The 22474-nt window shown below is 46.9% G+C and overlaps 1 protein-coding gene across 5 annotated transcripts in view; it reads right to left on the minus strand.

The window, feature by feature from the left end:
• Positions 1–21661, minus strand: part of tmcc1a (transmembrane and coiled-coil domain family 1a) — a 34340-nt gene extending 12679 nt beyond the window's left edge. For 2 of the 5 annotated variants that reach the window (XM_034537900.1, XM_034537899.1), the window contains exons 1-4: positions 21551–21661; positions 20446–20530; positions 12641–12678; positions 11094–11929 (exon numbers count right to left, since the gene is read on the minus strand). In XM_034537900.1, the coding sequence (XP_034393791.1) occupies positions 11094–11747 (654 nt within the window). In that variant the 5' untranslated portion in view covers positions 11748–11929; positions 12641–12678; positions 20446–20530; positions 21551–21661. Of the gene's footprint in view, positions 1–9271; positions 9898–11093; positions 11930–12640; positions 12679–20445; positions 20531–21550 lie in introns of those variants that run through there. The other 3 variants (XM_034537902.1, XM_034537903.1, XM_034537904.1) reach the window with 3 other exon arrangements.
• Positions 21662–22474: the final 813 nt, after the last annotated feature.

Below are 22474 nucleotides of genomic sequence, written 5' to 3' on the forward strand. Positions count from 1 at the left end.
CAGCCCGTTAGTAAACAGGTTTGAACAGCTGGTGAGATTTGTTCCTGGACTGGAACCATAAATAAATGTGCAGCATACAGTAACTAATAAAAAGTTTTTAAAAATCCTCATCAGGTATTTTTTCTTTACAGATGGACGGTCAATCATTAGTCAGAGGACTGACGTCCCCCTCTGGAGGCCTTGTGGCCCCCGTCAGTCCAGGAATACTCTGGGTACTCTGGGTGCTTTCAGGGTGACTCAGGACGTCTTTACGCACTCGTCTTCATAACATACCTCAGATAGCAGGCTGGCTCTGCCATGACAAAGTCACAGAGAAGGGAGGGGGGTACTCATGCCCTGACAAGTGACTGATGCTTAAGGGCAAAAAAGGAGTTTGTGTGCCTCCGGGGCCGTTTTACCTTATTAGTGCTTATTAGCTCGTCAGAAATTAGGGCACAGAAACAACAGCTGTGACCTGGTGTCATTTACATCGGCAGAAATGAACGATTGCTATGTGTTAACTAAGATTGGAGTAGAGTCATTGGTCAAAATATATCACACGTGGCATTAGAATGATATTCAGAATTACATTTTCAACTCAAATAGGGTTTTTGGACACTGGGGTTAGATTTGAGAGTAAAAAGCAAACGAGGGGATGCTAAACACATGTGACGTCTAATGTAACGTGTTTGAGACCATTGTGACGAATACGTCGCATTACAACATCTCTTTTCTTTCTCTCTCACGTAAATAATGAACACAGGCTTGAGCACACGACAAAGAGTGTACTCAGCATTTTTACTTTGGAAGACATTAATATAAACGATGATGTTATGCTATAAACAAATAAAGAACACAAGCGGACGACGATTATGCAGCAAGTTACGCATCGTTGTTGTGGAAAATGATAATTGCGATGTTTCTAATCGTTCCTACGCCCGTCTGTGCCATGTGTGGGCGGGGCTCCACGCCATAAAAATACTGATATTATTGTTGACAATCAAGTATTTTGGTGGAGACAGACATTTAAAAATGAAGGCACTAATTATATATATATATATATATATGTATTTATTTATTTATTTAGGTACCAAAATGTAGCAACACAACAACAGCCGACTGCTCCCTCCCATGCTTTTTAAAATTTATTTACATTCCCAGAATACATAAAACTCGTTGTCATTCCGAGGACGGAGAGCCCGGTTCTGATCTGAGGCCAGCCGGGGCGCTACGCTGCCAACAAAATGGTTCTGCATGTAACCAGACGACAAGAGGGAAGAGACCGGCTCTGATGGAACCGGACTGTCGATCGGAGGATGTGCGGATCGAGTAACAGCCAAGTGGAGAGTACATTGAAATGTACAGAGCCGTTGCCGCGGGGACCACGTGACGCATACGAGGTTTTCTCTGGATTTATTTGCCCATTAATTATCGATCGACGCCAACTGATCATAACTTGTAAACGGGTCGTTTTGGTGTCGTGGTTTTTTTAAGGGGGAGGGGGGTGCAGAAGAAGCGAGAGCTTTGTCTGCACGCACCGGGGGTAATTCAAGCCTGAGCGAGGAGACAACCATGACTCGGGGCTCAGGCCCTGCAGAACAATGCCGTACCCAGAAAAAGAAGCCCCTTCCCCCCCCTTCCCTGTCCCCCCCACCCTCCTCTGGTCTAAGCGCCAGTATAATCAACGGCCCCATTAGCAGTTACATAAACCACTGAGCACTTTACACACAGGGGCCATTATGACTGGCGAGGTCAGAGAGCGTGAAACATCTCGGTCGCCAACTCCAATGCTGGCACGTACAAGAGCCAAGCAGGAAAGAAAACAAACAAACGTCAACAACAACAACGACGATGACGACGAGGAGCCTGGACTGGACACATGTAACAGTGAACGAGTGCAGATGTGAAATAAATAGGTGGGCCTTTATATACATTAAGCTAATGAGAGAGGAAGTCCCGCCCCTCAGATTTTTTTGGGTTGAATTTTTAATTATATGATGTTTATCAATATAAAAAGATACTTTTGCACAATTATCTTTTAATTTGACGGGCGGGACTTTGCATCTCTAGATCAGCTTATTGCAGATATATATATATATATATATATATATATATATATATATATATATGTGTTATCGGTAACGTTTGGGGTCATTTAGAGGTTATTTATGTCCCCATACACATCATGGTCACAGGTATTTATTTACTTCTGGAAAAATTATATTGATGTGGCATTAACCTTACAAATCCAGTATTAGTTGTGTTAGAACTTTTAATGTTTCTTTTTGTACCCAGTATATGTCCACGTATGAATGTGCAGGTGATGGTGTGTTGTGGGGGTGAACAGGGTGAGACATAGTGTGTGTGTGTCTGTGGGCAGAGGCAATGTTTGTGGTGGTGGTGGTCTGGGAATTTTTGGAGCTGCTTCCGGTTATGCAACGTGGAAACAGAAAAGGGGGACCGGCCCAAAATGTGCTATTTTGTCTGGCTGGCTGGATGCTGTAAAACAACCGGAGTACCACGGGGGCGGTACGCGGAACCCAAAAAAACGCCCCCGCCGGCCTATTCATAAAGCAGGAAGATGAAGAATCTAGAACAAACAGTCCAAACGCTTTCTGGCCCTGATTATTAGGTCCGGCCACCCTTCGCTGTTTTCTTGCTCGCCTCCACCCGGACCGCATTGACCCCGCGTTGACCCCGCGTTGGAGCACACTTATTATGGTCCCGCCTGCGTACGGTTAGAGCAAGACTTCACAGTGTGAATCAGGCCACTAGGAAGCAGTAGATTTCATAACAGGGGGACGGATAATGAGGATTAATGAGGATACCTAATGAAGACGTTGCCCACTCGGGTGATCTAACAGCGCGATGGACCGTCTTCGTGCACCGACATTAATCTCAGAAAGTGAGCTCACGGCGATCAGTCAAGATGAGAGTCGAGACCGGATCAAACTATGATCTACTTTGAGTGACACCGTCAGTTTCCTGCATCTGTGTCACATGGCCACGCCCCTTTTAGGAGACTAGCGGCAGGGCCAGAGTCTATTTACTCCAATGGGAGGTGAACGTGAGCACAGATTATGATCCGATTCTTTCAAACGAGCATAGCTTCCAAACATTTCAACACTAAAAAACGTTTTAACCCCCCCCCCCCCCCAAAAAAAAAATTAGGTTGTTCAGCGACATGATACAAATAGAACCCAATTTGCTATAGTCCCGAGATCAATGCCATTAAGACAGAAACAGTGTTACACTAAATGAGTACCCCCAAACAACTCCAGCCTTAATCCACCAGGGGGAGCCAGAGCACAGAATACGACTGTATGGACAGTTGACTCCTCGTCTTTGACTGAACATCTTCTGACATGTTCCCTGTCCATAACCCTGCTGCCATTGCATTCTTTCCTCATCACGCCCCCTCCACGCAACACAATGTGGCAGAAACATTGAGTCACACAGGCACCGAGATCGGGGTGAGGATTTCTACTGACACACCTGAGAATGAGAGGATTGGCTACGGTTACTAGGGGCGACAAAACATGACGATTCCTCTCAAGAGGTCGAGATCAGATTTGAATCTCGTGTGTGGGTGCGTGTGTGTGTGTGTGTGTGTGTGCGTGTGTGTGTGTGTGCTCTAAGTGGGTCAGTGGAGCAGAGCTGAGCTCAGAGATCTATAGCCTCATCCATAATTCATCAGAATCACACAAGCGGTATATAGACGGCGCGTGGCCCCCGTCTGAGTCCCTCACACTGTGTTGTTCTCTGCTCTCCCTCCCTCAGAATTGACAATTTCCCTTCGCAAACAAATCCACTGACCTCTCCGAGGCAGAGAGCACACGGGCGCACTTTGACAACACTCGTCAAGGAGCTCGTTTTTTTTATGCCTGAAACTGACAAGTTTCCTCGATCGTAGAGAGAGAGAGCGACGATTTGTAGAACCGAATCCAGGAGGAACGGACCATGTGGGTCAAAGGTGAGCAGAACATCCTTCAGTGACTGACTGGCCGAGTATGTAGCTATTCTGCAACGGCTGAGAAAACACACTCACACACACACACACACACACACACAAAGAGGAAGGACCAGCTGCAGGCCAAAAATAAATACACAAAGGATGACCGACAGTGACTCAGTGCTGACATTGCACACTTAAAAAGCACATGACCTCATGTACACGCAGCAAACTTTAAAGTATTAGAATAATCACTTACATCAACAAGTTAAAAATATATTCTTCTCAAGGGGGGTAATATTAGTCCGTATGAAACTTTTTCTTTTTTTTCTACCAAAATATATTTAATCATTTAAAATGCCCTTGAGAGAAAAAAGGTGAACTTGACCAGCGCCGGTTCGGTCCATCTGTCCATCAATATTCATTCAGATTAGTAACACTTATAAACACCGACAGAGGGGAGAGGGATTCAAACACACGGCTTCAGCGCCTCTCTTCCACCACGACTCCGTCCATCCTACTGATCAACGGCCGCCCCCTCACACACACACACACACAAACATTCCTCCACCCAGTCTGTCTTTTGAGCCCTTCCTTTCACTACATCACACCCACCTTAATGGTTTCACACTTAAATTATCTTGTTATGCATCTACTGTGAAGCCTGTGACACGTGTTAGTACGAGTGTGCGTGTGTGTGTGTGTGTGTGTGAATGCTAATAGCAACCAGCACCGGATGAGGGCGTTGGCCTATATGTATAATCGCATATGAATATTCAACAGCCTAATTAAAGAGGCTTGCGCGATGCTTCAAAGAAAGCACAAAACGGTTAGGTGGAGAGTTCAAATGCACACAAAGACGCGCGCACGTGACGCACACACAAGCACTCCTACACACACACACACACAAAATAGAGGAGCGTTTGATTTCGATGCAATTTAAAATTGTATGTATTTACTTTGCTTCATTCATTCTCTTGGAAGTGGAAGACGAGAGTCCCATCGAGGTTTTGTCAACCGTCGAGCACACACACACACACACACACACACACACACACACCTCTGTGTAAATCATTCAGGGGACGTAATATAAATGTGTGTGTGAAGAGGAACAGAAAACAGCAGCGATCTGAGCCACAGGGTGCCATTCCAACGCACACTGTGACGAAAGAAAAAAGCCCAAATACGTAAACAAAAAACTCAATTTTGAGACAAAGTCGGCACGTTTAAAGAAGTCTAATTTTAGAGGGACACCTTCCTCCCCCCCCCCCCCCCCCCCCGACACTGAAGAGGTTGTTTATCGAATGTTCTCGAAGTCGTCTCCAGAAACTCTTTTAAAACGTGGACGTTCTGCTTCGGACACTTGAAATGTCAAATGTGAAGGGAAACCGGAACCGGAACGGTCAACACGCATTTGATTTCATACGATTGAACTCCACGCTCAATGTTTTTAGCACCATTAGGATTTTATCGATACTAGTGCTCTTATTGATATTACTTGTATACTCTTATAAAACTAAAACTATTTAATAACTCTTATAGGTTCTTTCCGTTTAGATTGTGAGGAGAAGGGAAAAAAAGCATTATTTATTATTCTTGAATGTCTAAATCTGGTCTTTCTCCTCGAGTGAAATGGAGCCACACTTTGGATTTTTTTGTTTTCTCTGCAATATGATGCGGGTCTCACGCTGCACTGAGCTGTGTGTGTGTGTGTGTGTGTGTGTGTGTGTGTGTGTGTATGGGGGGAAGCACGACTCCGCCCCTTGTGCAAAGACAAAGAGACAGAGAGAGGAGGTTTGGTTCTGGTTATCTACTGATAGCAGAACCGTTAACTCCAGGCCTTATTGACAACTCGGGTATTTCACTAATTAGGAACCAAGTGTCGGTTTCCTACCATCTTCTCTAAGACATAAAGTAAACGTCACAATAAAGTCTATAGGACCATTAAACAACACCAGATGAGGGGGAATAGAGTTTGGAGACTTGAATCTATGCCGAGGAGCTTTGGAGCTATTCTGGTGCCTCATGTCGGCCCAATATACTTTTCTTAGGCACATGCCGGTAGCTCCCGTGAATTTTTGCTAAATTTTAGTCTTAATTTGTTGTCCTTTTGTCTTTATTACTGGAGCAGTTATGCCATATATAATTCATCAGGAGGGGCGCGGACCTTGAGACGGAGGGAGAAGGGCCGAGATGGAGGCTAACCCGGCTGGGACCGAAGGCTCCGCCCCCCACCCGGTCTGCCGGCTAACGGCCGGCTGGCGTCCGGTCGGAAGAAGATTTCAGGCTCACCAGCAACGGGAAGATGGTGACATCTCCACAGAGACCTGGCTCCGTCGTGGAGCTCCTTCGTGGAGCTCCGTCGTGGAGCTCAAACACACGTCAAAGTTGACGCTCAGTGTTTCCCTATAGTGTCACGTTGAGATAAAGAGAATTGTTTTGTTGCTGCTTGTTCGCATTCTTCTTGATGCACTTCAGTAATGCGCTACTGCTTTTGTTTTGTCGTGCAGTCCCGTGTTGCTCCTTGAATACCACTAATAAAGTGTGTACACACACACACACACACACACACACACACACACGTAAGTAAGGAGAGAGCAGAGAACAGGGTGCAGGGCCAGAACAGGAGCTCCATTGTGTTTAATTCATAGTCGATAATGGTGTTTGTTCTTCTAATCAATGACTGTCTCTTAGTCACACTCTCTCACACACACACACACACACACACACACATTGCACACACACACACACACACACACATCCCAACACTGTAGAACACACATTGTTTAACACGATGCAACGGAAACAAAAAAGGCAAGGCGGTATTTACACGAAAGAAAGGAGTGTTGTGCTCGTCTGAGGTGAGTGACAGACGACTAACGAGAGAAGACGGGAAGGGGAGCTGACCGACGGGGACGGGAGACGGCGAGGACGGGAGACGGGGGACGACGCCACAGCAGAGACGTCGATGCATTAGAAAATAATTTAGAGTTGGAAAGTGAGTACAAGACCCACGAAGCCAAACCCATTAGCGGCTCTACGCTACTTCCTCAGCCGACCGGAACACCGTAATAAGGTCTTTAACGTCAACAACAACCCCGAACCACGGAGAGTTGTGATGGAGCGCCGGCAACACACACACACACACACACACACACACACACACGGCGCCGGTAGTTGGCAAACACGGCAGTGCGGTGACATCACCTCCAGTGTGGACAGAGCGCATGCTTCACCGTCCCCACGGAAAGTCAATCGAAACCCGGTTGTTTGTTTATACACAGGTTTGACTGAGTGTGACTGAGTGTGCGTCTGTGTGTGTGTGTGTGTGTGTGTGTGTGTGCGTCTGTGTGTACTGTGTGTGTGTGTGTGTGTGCGTCTGTGTGTACTGTGTGTGTGTGTGCGTCTGTGTGTACTGTGTGTGTGTGTGTGTGTGTGTGTGTGTGTGTGTGCGTCTGTGGTACGGTGTTTAATGTGACTCCAGGGCGATTGTTTTGGGTTTTGTTTTACATTCAAAGTTTCTATTGAGGTTTGGAATTTTAGGACTTCCTAAACCTAAAAAAAAAAGAAAAAGTGATTTATTGGATTAAACGAGTAAGTCTATTTTATTAAATAAACTGCCCTTAATGAAGATAACTCGGCAGGGCAAAACTTCTCTTGACCTTCTCTTGAAAATGTTAAATCTGGAAACGATTGCAGCGTTCAGACTTACACCGCTTATTGAAAAAAATAATATATTAGGATCTCAAAAGAGTCGGAAACGATCCCACAAATAGTACAACATTAATAATATTAGTGTGGCCTAATCTTCATCTCTGGGGAGACTGATGAGAGAGCAACGAGGAGGACGTTACACTAGTTTGAGGCCCTGTTCATGCAATTCATATATTTAATCCATCCAATAACGTCTACACACGCATCCAGTATGCAATTATGGATACTAATATTTTTTTTATGTGCCCGTATTACAAATCATTGACCCACTTTGCAATTTATTCATTTATCCAAATCTATTATAAATAGATTATAACCGTTGTATGATTTAATCTAGGTACATTGCAGAAATAATGTAATATGGTACTCAAATTGCAAGACCCTTTTCCATGTGATTCAGTATTTTATAACTTGTTTATATGATTATTATGTTCCTGTTTTTTTTTATGTCAATGAGTGTAGTTAGTAGATTTTAAAAAGATATAACTATATGAGATATCCGAGAAAAAAAGAAGAAAAAAAAAAGAATGTAAAATTGAATTGCCCTGCGTAAGATATGGATCTTAAAATAAATAAAATGTTGTTGTTTTTTAGTTTTTTTTTTAATGGTGGCAGACGAGAGAAGACAAAAGGAGAAGACAGGTGGACGTGTGGAGATGCGGCCCGGGGGGTGGGGGGGGGGGGGGGGACACAGGGTCGAATCTACCCAAGGTCGGTGAACCTTCGCAGACAGGCCCTGGAGGAGGTCGTTTTCTCCACACAAAAAACCGCAGCTTTAGTAAAAAAAAAAAACGCTCTGGAGCCTCAAGGTTTAGCTTCTGTTCCACCTCTCTGCAGCTCAGGTCCCACTGGAGCCTCCTCCTCGGTTCTCCCGTCTTCTTTTACCCATAACCCCTTGCACCCCTTCACTTCTCCCATTCTTTGTCACTCTCCATCCGTCTCCGTCAGTCTGGCATCAGGCCTTCCCGTCCGCGCTGCGTCGCTCTCTGCACGTGCACGTTGGCTACTTGCTACATTTGAACGTCCACGCAGTCAATCAATTAATCAGCAGCTGATTGCAATTACTCCCACGGGCCGAGCACCAGCTGCAGAACAGACCCGATGCCGAGTTCTAACACGTCTCTCCTCTTGTTTAACAGCACCAGAGGAGAGACGGCTCAAACTCAGAGACGGCAGCGCAGCAATAAACAAGCTCGTTATTGCAAAACGAGTCGTAAACTCTCTCCTCGATCAGCGGCAACCGAACGCAATATTTACCAATAATTACATCCCCCCCCCGGCGACGGCACAAGTTACTGTTTAACAAGATTGGAGATAAAAGTGCAAAGACAGACCACTCAGTTCACTGTGTGGACTGAACTACCCGGAAAGGTGATGTGTGCAAGAACCGTGCAAACGATGCTTTTCAACTGGCTGATAGACGAGTGTGCAACTGACAAGAGAGTCAAACTCATGACACTGTATATCAAATAGCTGGAAGACGGAGAGACAGAAAGATGAAGAAAGAAAGAAAGAAGCAAAACCACCACACGGGGCATTAACACAACTGTGCCTTCATGAATGGAGCTGCAGCGTGGAGATGAGACATGGTTTTAAAGTCCAAAGTCTTGTGTGTTTTCATCTTACCTTGGAGTACTGTCTACGGAGATTGAAGCGCTGCACCATCCTGACTGATGTGCTTCACAGCTGGAACCCCCCGTTCCTCTACACTGATATCTCTTCAGAGGACAAGACACTGTAGAGTCTACATATTCACACACACACACACACACACACACACACACACACACGCTACCCTCCTCTCCAAACAGCCATGAGCACACACGCTTCTAGTCCACACCGCTTTCGTCTACTGTGCAAACAAAAGTGAGGAGAAAAAAAAAAAAAAAAAAAAGGGAGGGAGAGCAGAGAGAAAGTCAGCTCAGCTGTGTCGCCCTCGACTCGTATTCACAGGGATCCCCTGAGCTCCCACAAGATCCTCACACCACATGGCTGTCAAATGATTACTAGTACACACACACACACACACACTGTTTCTGCTACCTCCAGTCGCACATATACACACACCCTTCGACATCCTCTGTCTCTCTCACACACACACAGCCTCAGCTCTCACTCATCTAGGATGAGGCAAGGTTGCCTCCTGCTTCCTGTCAGTGAATCGAAGGGTTGGGCGAGGAGGAGGGGGAGGAGAAGAAGAGGAGGAGGAGATTGGAGAGGAGGAGGAGGGACCAGCAGACTGTCTACACCAACTATCTCCAGGGAGATAGGGGGGGGGGGGGGGGGGGGGGAGAAGAGAAGGGAAGAGAGAAAGAGGAAGACATTGCGAGGGCAGCAAAAGGGTGGGAAATAAAAACATTTAAAAAAAGGAATCATCCTTCCTCTCTCTCTCTCTGGTCACACCTCCAAGGTCAACCACGCTGTACCATGGCAACCCAAGGTGGGAGGGGGGGTTGGGCGTAGTTTCAGGGTAACCGCGGCAACTGCTTAGGCGACCTGAATGACATTGCCCGGGTGTGCCGTGCGGAGACGGGGCAGGTTGGCGTTCGCTGGAGACGGGCGAGACGGGTCTTCGCGGTTGATGGTCGTCTGTCAGACGGACTAACGGAAGGACAGACGTCTGACCTTCAGCCCCGCCCCTTCCTTCCAGGTGAGGTCACAGACGACAGGAGGATACTTGGGGTGGGGGCTGTCAGGGAAATTGGATAATAACACCTACCGGTCTAGACTTACTCCCCTTTGCTGGACTGATAGCCAAGCATCACTCTCTGTGACACACCAATACCGCGTCCTTTTCATTAACCCAAAAGGACACAACCTCCGCATGAACCAAGCCCAGTGCCGCTCACAGCAGGTTAGCCTATCCGACAGTGACCTCTGGTGGCAGACGGGGCCAACTGCAGTCTGGTGGGGAGGAGGTTCAAAATCTGAACTCAATGGTAAACGAGTAGGTCGTAAAGGGCTGTGAGGTTTTTAACAAACCAATAGCGACACACACATACACACACACACACACACACACACACACACACACACACATACATATATGCTGAGTTGCAGAACATTTAACCTCATATACTACTTTTCATAGATTCTCTGGATTTAGATTCTCTGGATTTAACAAATGACCTTTCACAAAACAGTCAATCAAACGTATTTCAAACGGACTTCATAAGTACGACACAAATAGATGATTGTCCAAGCAGAATACAGAAGATCTGGATTTTGAAAGAACGTTGATATATTACAGCATTTACAGTAAGGCAAAAATACCTAAAAGACCTTCAAACTAGTTGTGAACCTGTCCTGCAGTGTTGTGCATTAGCCGAGAGCGGTGGACCTGCTAATACAGCAGGGGACGTTACATCAAGGTGAACCTCAGCTCTCGATTGAAGGCCCGACCCCAGTAAAAAGGGTGAAGGAGACGCATCGATCTGCCGTCACTTACCCTGTCCGTCTCCTCCGTAGACTGGTACCCCGATGACAGCACCACATCGCCGCCGGTGTGCCCGGGCGTGGGGCTGCTGGGTGTGGCGTCGGTGATGGACGAGGAGCGCGAACGGCTGGTGTGCTGCTGCGGATCGTGGGTGTGGCGGCGGTGCGGGACCTGGGGGCTACCTCTCAGGAGAGGGTCGCGGTCTCCGCTCCCAGATCCCGACCCGGATCCTTTGCTGTGCCGGCTCTGCAGGCTGGTCCCACGCCTCATCGTGCCCGCGGTGCCCGAGACCCGGCCAGCTGCAGGGGGAACCACAGGAGCAGAGAGGGGGTCAGATTCAGGACAGCGGGGCCCCGAGGCATCCTCCGGGGCGGAGGGGGAGGCGCCACCTGCCGACACTACAGAGGAAGACGAGGAGGACGAGGAGGAGGGGATGGTGGAGCGAGAGAGGGAGAGGCGTTTGCGCTGATGCTGGAACAGCTGTTTCAGTCCCTGGCCAAGAACCCCCATGCTCTCCCTGGTGTTTTGGCTCATCTTACTGAAGGAGGGGTGCTCTGACTGGGATGAGGCCCTTTTCAACCCTGCGCCTTGTGACCCCCCTGCCTCTCTTCCAGTTCCAGGGCCTGAACTGGGGCCCTGCTGCATGTGGCCCTGGCGACCCCGCATGAATAGCAGGGAGGAATTGTCCGATCACCAGAGGCTCAGAGAGGATAACGCCTGAAGTAGAGAAGACTAGAGTACAGTGGAGTTCAGTGGGAGTGGAGATGGGGTCTGCTGGAGGGTTGGATCGGCTCAGTGGCGGTCAGAGGGATGAGCATGCATCTTTGATTCAGGAACAAGTAGCTGGTCTAGCACAGACAGAGAGAGGAGGTTATGGATTATGAGGGGCTGGAATGTCGCCGACATCCAGTGACATGAAAATTTTTCCTTTTTAACTCGTGACATTCGCATCTTTGAAATGTCACGCACATGGTTTTGAAAGTGTGTACGCATACTAAACAGCAATTCATCAGTACCAAAATCTGTGTGCATAATATGTGATTGACACTTGAGACCGCCTAAAAGCCTCAAGCAACATTTTAAAGGGGGGGGGGGGGGATTAACGATACCAGCCGTGGTAATTTGGTTGATTGGCTCGCAGCCATTAAATCTCGCAGCGTATTGATTCTGTGTAAGACGTCAGCATAAAGCTCTAGCATTAAGTACAGGACCCCCCCCCCCCCCAACCAGGAATTATGCACACTGACCCAAAATAAAATATGCGTTTGTTATTTTAAAAATAATAAAAAAAGGATAAATACTGTGCCATCAGTTGCAGATGGCATCAGACAGGCTGCTGGTCTCAGTGACAGCTGTGACGGGCCTCTGAATAATTCTACATTCAAAGAGGCAAATAGAAAGTCATAAAAAAAGAGAACAAGTTGGATCCAGGTTTGCTCCAGGATACAAAACTAATAAAATTTTTTTTTAAAAACACATAAATGAATTTAAGCAGGTACATGCAGGGTAAGAAAATAAACAACAGCCGGAGGGGGAGAGAGAAATAATGACTCACTTACCATCAGCCGGACTGTCGGCGTGAATTACTCTGGGTTACCTGAGAGGGAGGGTGGATGGGAAGGAGATAAAAAAAAGAAACTTCAATATTCAATGCACTTGCAAGATGCTCAAACAATCTGCCATTTTTATTTAAAATGTCTCTACTGTGAGCTGTGAACACGCTGGGCGTACTCAAACAGAATACTGTTCCCTCGGGGGCTCATTTAGTTTCCCCCAAAAGGGGAAAAACCTTCCTCATCAGGACGCGGTGGTTTTCCGCACTAGAGACAACATTCGGTGTCACGCGAGCCTCCCTGAATCGAAGCCGGTGACAAAAACCAGAGCGGACACCTGATAACAGACGAGCTGTCTTCCTCGAGGAGGAACCTTGTTGGTGGATTAGGGATCAGACAGACAGGCAGGCAGACAGACAGACAGACAGACAGACAGACAGACAGACAGACAGACAGGCAGGCAGGCAGACAGGCAGACAGACAGACAGACAGACAGACAGACAGACAGACAGACAGACACTCCCTGCAGCATCGATAGCTGCTCCCATTGAGAGTAGCAGAACAAGCGAGGCAGGAACAGTCGGAGCCCCGGGGATGGACAGCTACATCCTCAAACTATATTCCTTCAGCTGCACTGTCAGGTCATGAAGACACACACACACACACACACACACACACACACACGGTAGTTTCACAGAATAATTTAATTCATCGTGAGGATGTTATCATAATACACAGTTATGTTGCAAATACCCAACTATATCTTTCTCTCGTGAAATATAATATGAAAGAAATCTGCCCGTGGTACCTAAAAATAAAGTTTAACGTTACCATGGAGATCAACGCAAACTTTCTCATTTTACGTGAGCGAGCATCAATTTCTTTATGCCATTGATTGAATCTAACTTTTGGTTTCTTTCTTCCTTCATGTATAACTAAACCAAAACCAAAAGATATCAACATATGATAAGAACTTCCCGTAAGAGTAGAGAGAGTCGTGCACACACACACACACACACACACACACACACGCACCACAGTGAAGTGTAATTGATTACGCTGGAGCGCCGTGCTGTTGTTTTTCGGAGGGGTAAACCTTAGTTAATCCCGTCTCTCCCCCCCCCCCCCCCCCCCCCCCCCCCCCCCTATAAATCCCCTCCTTCATCCGCAGGATGATCCCAGCGCTGGATTGGATGTTTTCTTGATTGCCTACGGTTTTATACTAAAAAACTAAATCCTCTTTCAGAAGCCTTTAGAGGACAGAGGTTTATTGTCGGACTCCGAGAGGTTCTTTGTTCAATTTTTAGCCCGTCGTGACGCAAAAAGAACAGGCGGATGGATCTCTGAATGACGACCGGGCCCCGTTCTGACCCAAATGACTTAACGTCACCACGTTCTATGACAGAGCGCCGACACACTGAAAGACTGCACCAATTAAGAAAGATTACTCACATTTTGAAAGACAACGTAAGAGACAGCAAGAAATATTTTTCTTTTTGTCTTTTTTTTTCTCCCCTGAAAACCAAAACAGTTTTTTTGCTTCAGGCAAATCTAACAAGAGCGTGATACTTTGGTGATCCTCTTAGGGAAATTCTTGCTCGTGTGTGGATGTATTCTGGTGTATTTAAGCCCCGCCCACCACAGAAACAGATCATCAGGTGGCAGCCTGCCCCGAGTCAGCATGTTCCTCAGAAATGGCACAATACTGTCGAAAAGGTGAATTACATGTACGACCACATGGACAATGGCCTCTCTCCGGAGCCGTGTCTCCCTCACGCATGTCACACACACACACACACACACACACACACACACACACACACACACACACACACACACACACACACACACACACACACACACACACACACACACACACACACACACACACACACACACACACACACACACACACACACACACACACACACACACACACACACACACACACACACACACACACACACACACACACACACACACACACACACACACACACACACACACACACACACACAGTGGCTCATCCCATTCGGCGCGCTGCCAGCCGTCCCGGTGCTGCGGTCATTGTCTTTGGAGAGATGGTGAAAGCTCAGCAGAGCTCAGACACCGGCAGGCTGGAACTAACTAGAATTACCGCCTCATCATGTTGCAGTTCACATCCATGATATATCAAAAAAATGTTTTATATTTATTTTTATATAATATTTGATCACATTAAATATTACAAAAGAAGAAAAAAAACGTGTTTTGTGAGGTCCCAGTGACCTTTGACCACTGAATCAGGTGGCCTAATTTGAAGCGTCTACGGGGCGGACGTGAGGTCAGAGGGAGTCTTGACCTTTGACCACCGATTTCGAATCCGTTTATCTTTACAGGTACAGGCGGATGCATGTGCCAAATATGAAGACATTCCCGAGATGTCATATTCCAGAGAACGGAGCAGACGGACGTAAATCCGGACGGACAATAAAAGGTGAAATGCTGCCCCCAAAATAGTTTGGAGCACGTCTTTAAGAGAAGATTCAGAGTCCTGATGAATAATGAGTTTCAAATCCTAAATCACGGCTCCCATTAAATGTTCTCCCTTTGGATTGAAAGCAACTGCAGCTTCATGCAAACGGAAGATGTTCCCAGAATTCACACCCATTATCATTATTGAACACAGACGACAATCAAAAAGGGGATTATTTAAGATAAATGGGGATTAAGCCGAGAGTGACAAAGCAAACAACGTGCGATGTAGCGTAGCGTGAGCTCGCTGTGCAGAGTCTTTTCCAGTTGCAGTGCTTCCGAACCAAATATCTGATCACCATCTCTTTCTGACTGTGTGTTGTGTGCATGTGTGTGTGTGTGTGTGGGGGGGGGTCCGCGTTGTTGTTCATTGCTGAACATACAGTAGCCCCCGACTCAAAAATATGGCCACGGCTCAAACAAGCCCGGGCAGTGTTTCCAGAGGAGTCCGGGAGCCGGCGTGGAATAGAGCGCTCTTTGTTCCCTCCGAGCCGCACACTGGCCCATCGCTGCTTTGTGCGCCCTTTCACTGACAGACACACATCAATAAGAGGGGAATTAGGCCAGAGAGTTCTGGCAGCGATGTGTGTGTGTGTGTGTGTGTGTGTGTGTGTGTGTGTGTGTGTGTGTGTGTGTGTGTGTGTGTGTGTGTGTGTGTGTGTGTGTGTGTGTGTGTGTGTGTGTGTGTGTGTGGGTGTGTGGGAGCGCACGCACAAATATGTGTGCGTGTTTATCAGACAACGACAGAAAAGGAAAGGGAAAGAGAGAGATTGACAGATAATATGGCGTGGAAATTTGCATCTGTGTACATACGTGCATGTGTGTGTGTGTGTGTGTGTGTGTGTGTGTGTGTGTGTTGTCTTTGACCAATGGAAACTGGACCATATCTCATTCAGCAGCTGCGTAATGACAGCATAGGCAGGAAGCAGGAACAATCGTTATTGTATTTTTGTGTGCGTGTGTGTGTGTGTGTGTGTGTGGGGGGGGTAGGGGGGTGGGGGGGGGGGGGGGGGGGGGGTGATGACTTCAGCGTACTGCAAAGAGTGTGATAAGAGACACGACTCTTTGTACGGGATGGGGAGAGGCAGATGAGGCCAGACTGGATCAAGGGCCATCCGTGGCGCACTTCGCTCGGGCCGTCTCGGGTTCAGCCCGTCTGAATGGGGGGGGGCGGGGGGGTGAATGGCAGGTAGGTCCCTGACGGAGGCGACACAACGCCCCACTGTGCAAGATGAAACCCACAGGGAGGCCCCCGCTGCCAGAGTTGCCTTCTGCTTTCCAGGAACAAGACGAACCAGAACACACAGAATCATTTACTCCTACACACATAGAAATGAACGCACACATCTGTGTTTCCTTGACCCCACAGACTCGTACTCAAAAGTTGACGAGTGAAAAAAATAAATAAAAAATGTGACCTGCTTGTACGGATGCCAAGAAGACTATTATTGAAGACCGATTGACACCTGATAATCTGTGTTAAACTGACATGAAGCTGTTCCTCTCAAGAAGTTTGCCTTCTGCACACCAGACATCTCCTTAGGCAACACACCCACTTAGTGAGGTCCAGAAGGCCCGGTGGCTCGAAGCCAACCGGGCAAACAGTACAAACGGCTGCAAAGGGAACAACAGAGCTCACAGTGTTTACCTGAGGGGGAACCAGAGGGGGGGGGGGGGGGGGGGGGGGCTACGCTTCCACGAAGACGCTCTTATCAGCCGTCACCGTCATATCGGCGCAGTGCAGCGGCCGCCAGTATGGTGCACACACACACACACACACACACACACACACACACGCACTAAAAGCATGCAACAAACACTGTGACGACAAAGCAAGCTGAAAAGATAACACACACACACACACACAGGATGATGGACTTCATTCCCTGCTCAGGTAGACATTACCCCGCTCCATCTGTAAATAATAAAATCGTTCTTTGCTGCTATACGAATACTCTGAATGTCGTATATATTGCTCCTTTAATCTTGAATATCTCTAGCTTAAATCTTCGAGTGTTGATGTGGAAGCCCAATATTCCTCTCTCAGGCAAAAGGAGGCCATCTGTAACTACAGCTTACCTCCCCCACTCCTAACACTGTGAAAAACCAATAACAAAATGCACGTATACTCAACACACACACACACACACACACACACACATGCATACAAAGGGAACAACAAGTGGTGTATCGGGTGTGAAAGCCAAACTACTCAAACTGTGAGGTGGGAAGCTGCGGAGACAAGGAAGCAGAGAGACTTTACGTATTTAAATTCATCTCCAAAGAGGAGATATTATTTAGTTGATCTATTATGGGCGTACAAGGCTGTAAGCATCTCATGTTTATGGCCGCGTGGTGAAGTCAGACATCACTGAAGGCCGGCTGGGGCTGTGCGTTTAAACCTCGTTTGAAAAAAGGGCACATCTCTGGATCTGTGCTCAACACCACAGCCCGTGTCCTGATGAATAATTCACCATGTGCATGGAACCGACACTGGTCCGGCTCTAACGTGTCTGGGCTGACGGAGAGAGTTGGTGGTGAGGATCTCTTTCCCTTGACAGATGTCCTCAAAGGCGTTGGGTTTCCAGTGGACAAGAGGAGAAATCAGGAGCGCATGCGATAACATTTGAATCCTTCCCAAAGTGGCCTCACTTATTAACCCGACAGGTGTTTTACCGGTGGGCCAACATAGCTCATATTCCACCAGCTCGGGGGAAGGAGTCGTCAACCGTCAGCGGGCTGGAAACCACCGTCACACCGGCTGAAGTCTCATGCCGGAGATTGTGTTAAAAAGGCGCACAACCATGAGGAATGAGAAAAGGGGTCAACACAACACAGGAGGGGAACCAGACAGGTTATCGGGCATCTGGCACTTTGTGGTGGCGGCGGCACTTTACGCAGTCAGATCTGTAAATCATCCGCTTCGTCGCCTATTTAAATAACTCTTCAGTCAGATCTCTGAACTCAGGAAACCAGACACCTCTGCAGCTGACCAGGGGGGGCTGAGGGTCTTTAAGCTCTTACCGTGAGCGAGATATTGGGCTCAACGCGACGTCGAGAGGACTCCAGTTGAAAGATGGTATTCCTTGCGAGTTTCAAACTTTGTCTAAAGGCCGCTAACAAAAAGATAGGAAGATGCAAACGGACGCGAAAGTCAAGTTAAATGTTCTATCCTATACGGGCTTTATTTGTAAAACAAAAAAAGACCTCAGTCCCCCTTCTTTTTTTTTGGTGCAAACTCTTCTTTTCTGCCTCTTCAAACAGGAAGGGATAAGAGGGGAAGCAGGCAGCCGGTTGCCACGAGAAACCGCAGCTTTCAGAGAGGAATGTCACCTTCATTCTGGAAGTGCTGCTGGAAAGAGTACGCCCAGTTTGTGGATGGGTGGGACGGCACGGCTTCTTGCGTGTGAATGTTTTCTTGATGGCATCGAGTTTGAAAACAACTCGGGCTGCGGCGGAAATAAAGAATGATTTCCGTCGGTGGCATTAAGCTGCACGGTGACACCTCGCAGTAGCACCCTGCTGGAGGAAGGACAAGGTGAGAGAGAGAGAGAGAGAGAGAGAGAGAGAGAGAGAGAGAGAGAGAGAGAGAGAGTAGGAAAAGGGAAAAAGTGTGTTTCCTCTCTGAGATGCAACACTTCCTCTTTAGCCACGGCTGACCTTTAGTTGAGAGAGCAGAGCCGAATCACTGCTGCTGGAATGATGCTGAGACTGTTTAAATGTTTTCACATCAGGCTAGAAAGGCGCCATTTACCATTTAGCTGATGAGTGCCATGTTATTATGTAATTTATCATGTTATTTAGCTTATTCCCCCCCCCCCCCCCCTACAGCCATGTGCCTCCTGTGCCCCGAACTTCCATCCAGGTGACCTCACCAACCAGAGGGACCGGAGGGCGGCAACACAGACATGAAACATCACCAGCTTTCCTGGTCGCAAACACCGCCGGAGGTACTGGACCTCTGCCAAGAACTAAGCTCAGGTCTTTGCAGTGTGTGTGTGTGTATATATATATATATATATATATATATATATATATATATATATATATATATATATATATATATATGTCTCGTTGCAATACACACACATGCTTTGATCTGCAGCCGAGGGGAGCAACCACGCAGAAGAATGCGTTTTCTTTACTTATTGAATCATTAAATGTGTTCAAATATTCTGCAATCTATTCCCACCGTCTTCTATGCCACTCATCCCATTCTGGGATGCAGGGAGCTGAAGCATTTGCGTGGCACACATTGTGCGAGAAGTCTGGTCAATTCTGCTGTCGCAGCGTGGGCTAGCAAATCCACATAAACTCAGAGACACGGTGACATCCACGGTCACACCCCGTAGACAATTTAGAGGTCAATTCATGGCCAAATGTTCTTTATTACATTTAATGTAGACGACAACACGATTTTCACTGTCGGTACTTTCTGCCTTCCTTACCGATCAAAGTCTTTACAATAGAAGTCTCTACCAATTTGGTTAAAACATGAAAAGCATCACAGGCATACCTTTAACTATAATCTACTTCACGTCATCTTTCTAATCCAGTGTCAGTGTGCAGCTTCTGTTGCAGCTTTCTCTACATGCAGCCAATTAAATCAGCCCCCTGTGACAGTCAGGCGAGCATACAGAGAGCTGTGGGGTAATCTTGTGATCTGATCCGGGATAAGCACATTTTCACCACGTCCGACACCGAAGTGTTACGCAAAGCCGATCACAAGTCAGAGGAGGAGGCGACTCCCATCTTTAGGGACCTGCTGAGTTTTCTGTTTTGTAAGCGCAGCAAAACGCCCCGTACAAAGATTCTCAAAGCTCAGCTCAGCTCCCGACCGGGACGGGACAACGTGAGTGCAGCGGGAGAAGAGGAGGAAGAGGAAGAGGAGGAAGAGGAGGAGGAGGAGGAAGAGGAGGGAAGCGTCATCGTGGTGGTCCGACTGTCGAGGGGGAGACATGAACGGCTGCGTCAGCAGCGCCCTGAAGGGGCAGCCAAGCGCTCAGCCACTTAGCAGAGTATGCCGAAGATAGTGGGATACATCATGTCACAATGAAACCCTCTATGTGTGTGTGTGTGTGTGTGTGGATAAAGAAATATATATTTCAAGCTCTCCTCTGAAAGAATAGTTTGATTTAACACATTTGATCACAACTTTCTGATGAATGTAAGTTAGTATGTGCTTCTTGTTATTATTATTATTATTATCATCGATTCAGAAGATGTAATTTTGCATCCCGGTGTCTCAATACGTGAGTTTCAATAACACGAGACGAGTAAGTGGGTGAAAAGCAAACCTTCGGTCCATCGTCATGACGATGCAGTGGATTTCCTTCATGGCAGAGGAGTCGACAACCCGCTTTACATCAGGCCCACACAGGTCTACAAGGAAGGAAAAAGAAAAAGTGAGATGGAGACGGCAATGCTCTAAATGCTTTTCCTGGCAGGTTGTACACCCCTTTTTTTTTTGTCTGCCTGCTTTAACGCCTGTGAGTGAGAGTCCGTCTGTCTACCAGACGCCGATAATAGGTTTGCGGGGAAAGGGAGAATATAATAAAAAAGAATTGCTCCTCCGTTAAGCATATCAGGCATCAGATGTAATGAGGCTGCTGGATGTCCATCTTTACCGGGCCATGAAATGCATTTAGCCCATCAGATTGCATTAGCCACGTTAGGACTGAAATAAACCCTGCTGAGGGTTTATATAAAAACGTGTGTAGGTTGCAACTGGCTGACATCACAAGAGGGACAGAGACGGATTAATATGAACGCATTTGAGTAAGTTAAAAAAGTAAAAGTTTGAAGAATTAACACCACAGCTACTCACAACTTTAATTATGAACGGCAATTAATTATTTTAAATACATTTCCAGGAAAAAATAATGTTATATATTTTGCTTTTTATTTGTTTTACTATACAAAAATTCTACAACAATTTTAATTTTTTTATTATTATTATTATTATTATTATTATATATATATATATATTTTTAATATAGCTACTGCAGCAAAACAACCGCACGTGAACGCTGCGATGACGTCACGGGGAGATGAAACACAGCGACCCTTACGAAAAGATAAAGTTGAGTAACCGCGTACTTTTAAAAGCGCTAAATAATTAAATAACAGCGGAGACGAGCCGTCGTGTACGTTTTGTGTAAATTAATTAAAAAAAATAATAAAAGAGCCGTTAGTTCGGTGCCGGTCGGTGTCGTCAGTGAGCAGGTTGACTGACGGTCCACCGAGCTACGATGAAATATCTAACAACCGACACTCTTAACGGCTTTTCCGCGCGGCACGGAGGCGCAGCGACGGGTCAGACAGAGGCACGAACTGTCGGTAAAACCACCGGGAGAAGAAGAAGGGAATAAAAGCGAACTAAAATGTACATGTTACACTCACAAGCGGGGTGATAGCAAACTGTTGGAGCTGACGGACGAGCGGCGGCGGCGGCGGCGGCGGCACCCCCTCCTCCGAGTACCGTCCGCCCCAACGGTCCCCCTCTCTAAACTCAGCTTCTGACGTCATGACGCAGCACGTTACCCGAAACGGAAAAGGGCCAAAGATTGTGTCGCGAACAGAGGTGTCACTCGCGCAGAAAAAACTATGGAAACCCCATTTCCTCCACTGCGATGAAAACATAAAGATCATGTAAGTCATTATAATGAGACACTATCTCAAAATAAGGACTTAGCATCTCATAATTATGACTTACTATCTCAACTTACTATCTCATAATTATGACTTACTATCTCAAAATAAGGACTTAGCATCTCATAATGATAACTTACTATCTCAACTTACTATCTCATAATGATAACTTACTATCTCAACTTACTATCTCATAATTAGGACTTACTATTTCAAATAGCATCTCATAATTAGGACTTACTATCTCAACTTACTATCTCAAAATAAGGACTTAGCATCTCATAATGTCTTCCTTTGCTCTCTCGCTCAGTCCTTCCCCTCCTACTCACAGAGCTGGAAACCACCTTGACTATATTTTCACCAGAAACTGCTCTACATGTAACCTCACTGTAACTCCACTTCATGTCTCTGACTACTTCTTCATCTCTTACTCTCTCCCACTCTTTGGAACTGACAACCCTCCCACAACGGACTCTGCACCTGTCCGTCGCAACATCCGCACCCTCTCACCCTTTAACCCTCTCACCCTCCTCTCTGGCCTCCTCTGTTCTGTCAGCCCTTCCTCCAACTGACTCCTTCTCACTCATGCAGCCTAACTCTGCCACTGACACTCTCCTCTCTACGCTGTCTTCCTCTCTTGATTCTCTCTGTCCTCTTACGACTCGAAAGGTCCGC

Source organism: Cyclopterus lumpus, chromosome 7 (assembly GCF_009769545.1).
Source record: "Cyclopterus lumpus isolate fCycLum1 chromosome 7, fCycLum1.pri, whole genome shotgun sequence".
Classification (NCBI taxonomy): Eukaryota; Metazoa; Chordata; class Actinopteri; order Perciformes; family Cyclopteridae; genus Cyclopterus; species Cyclopterus lumpus.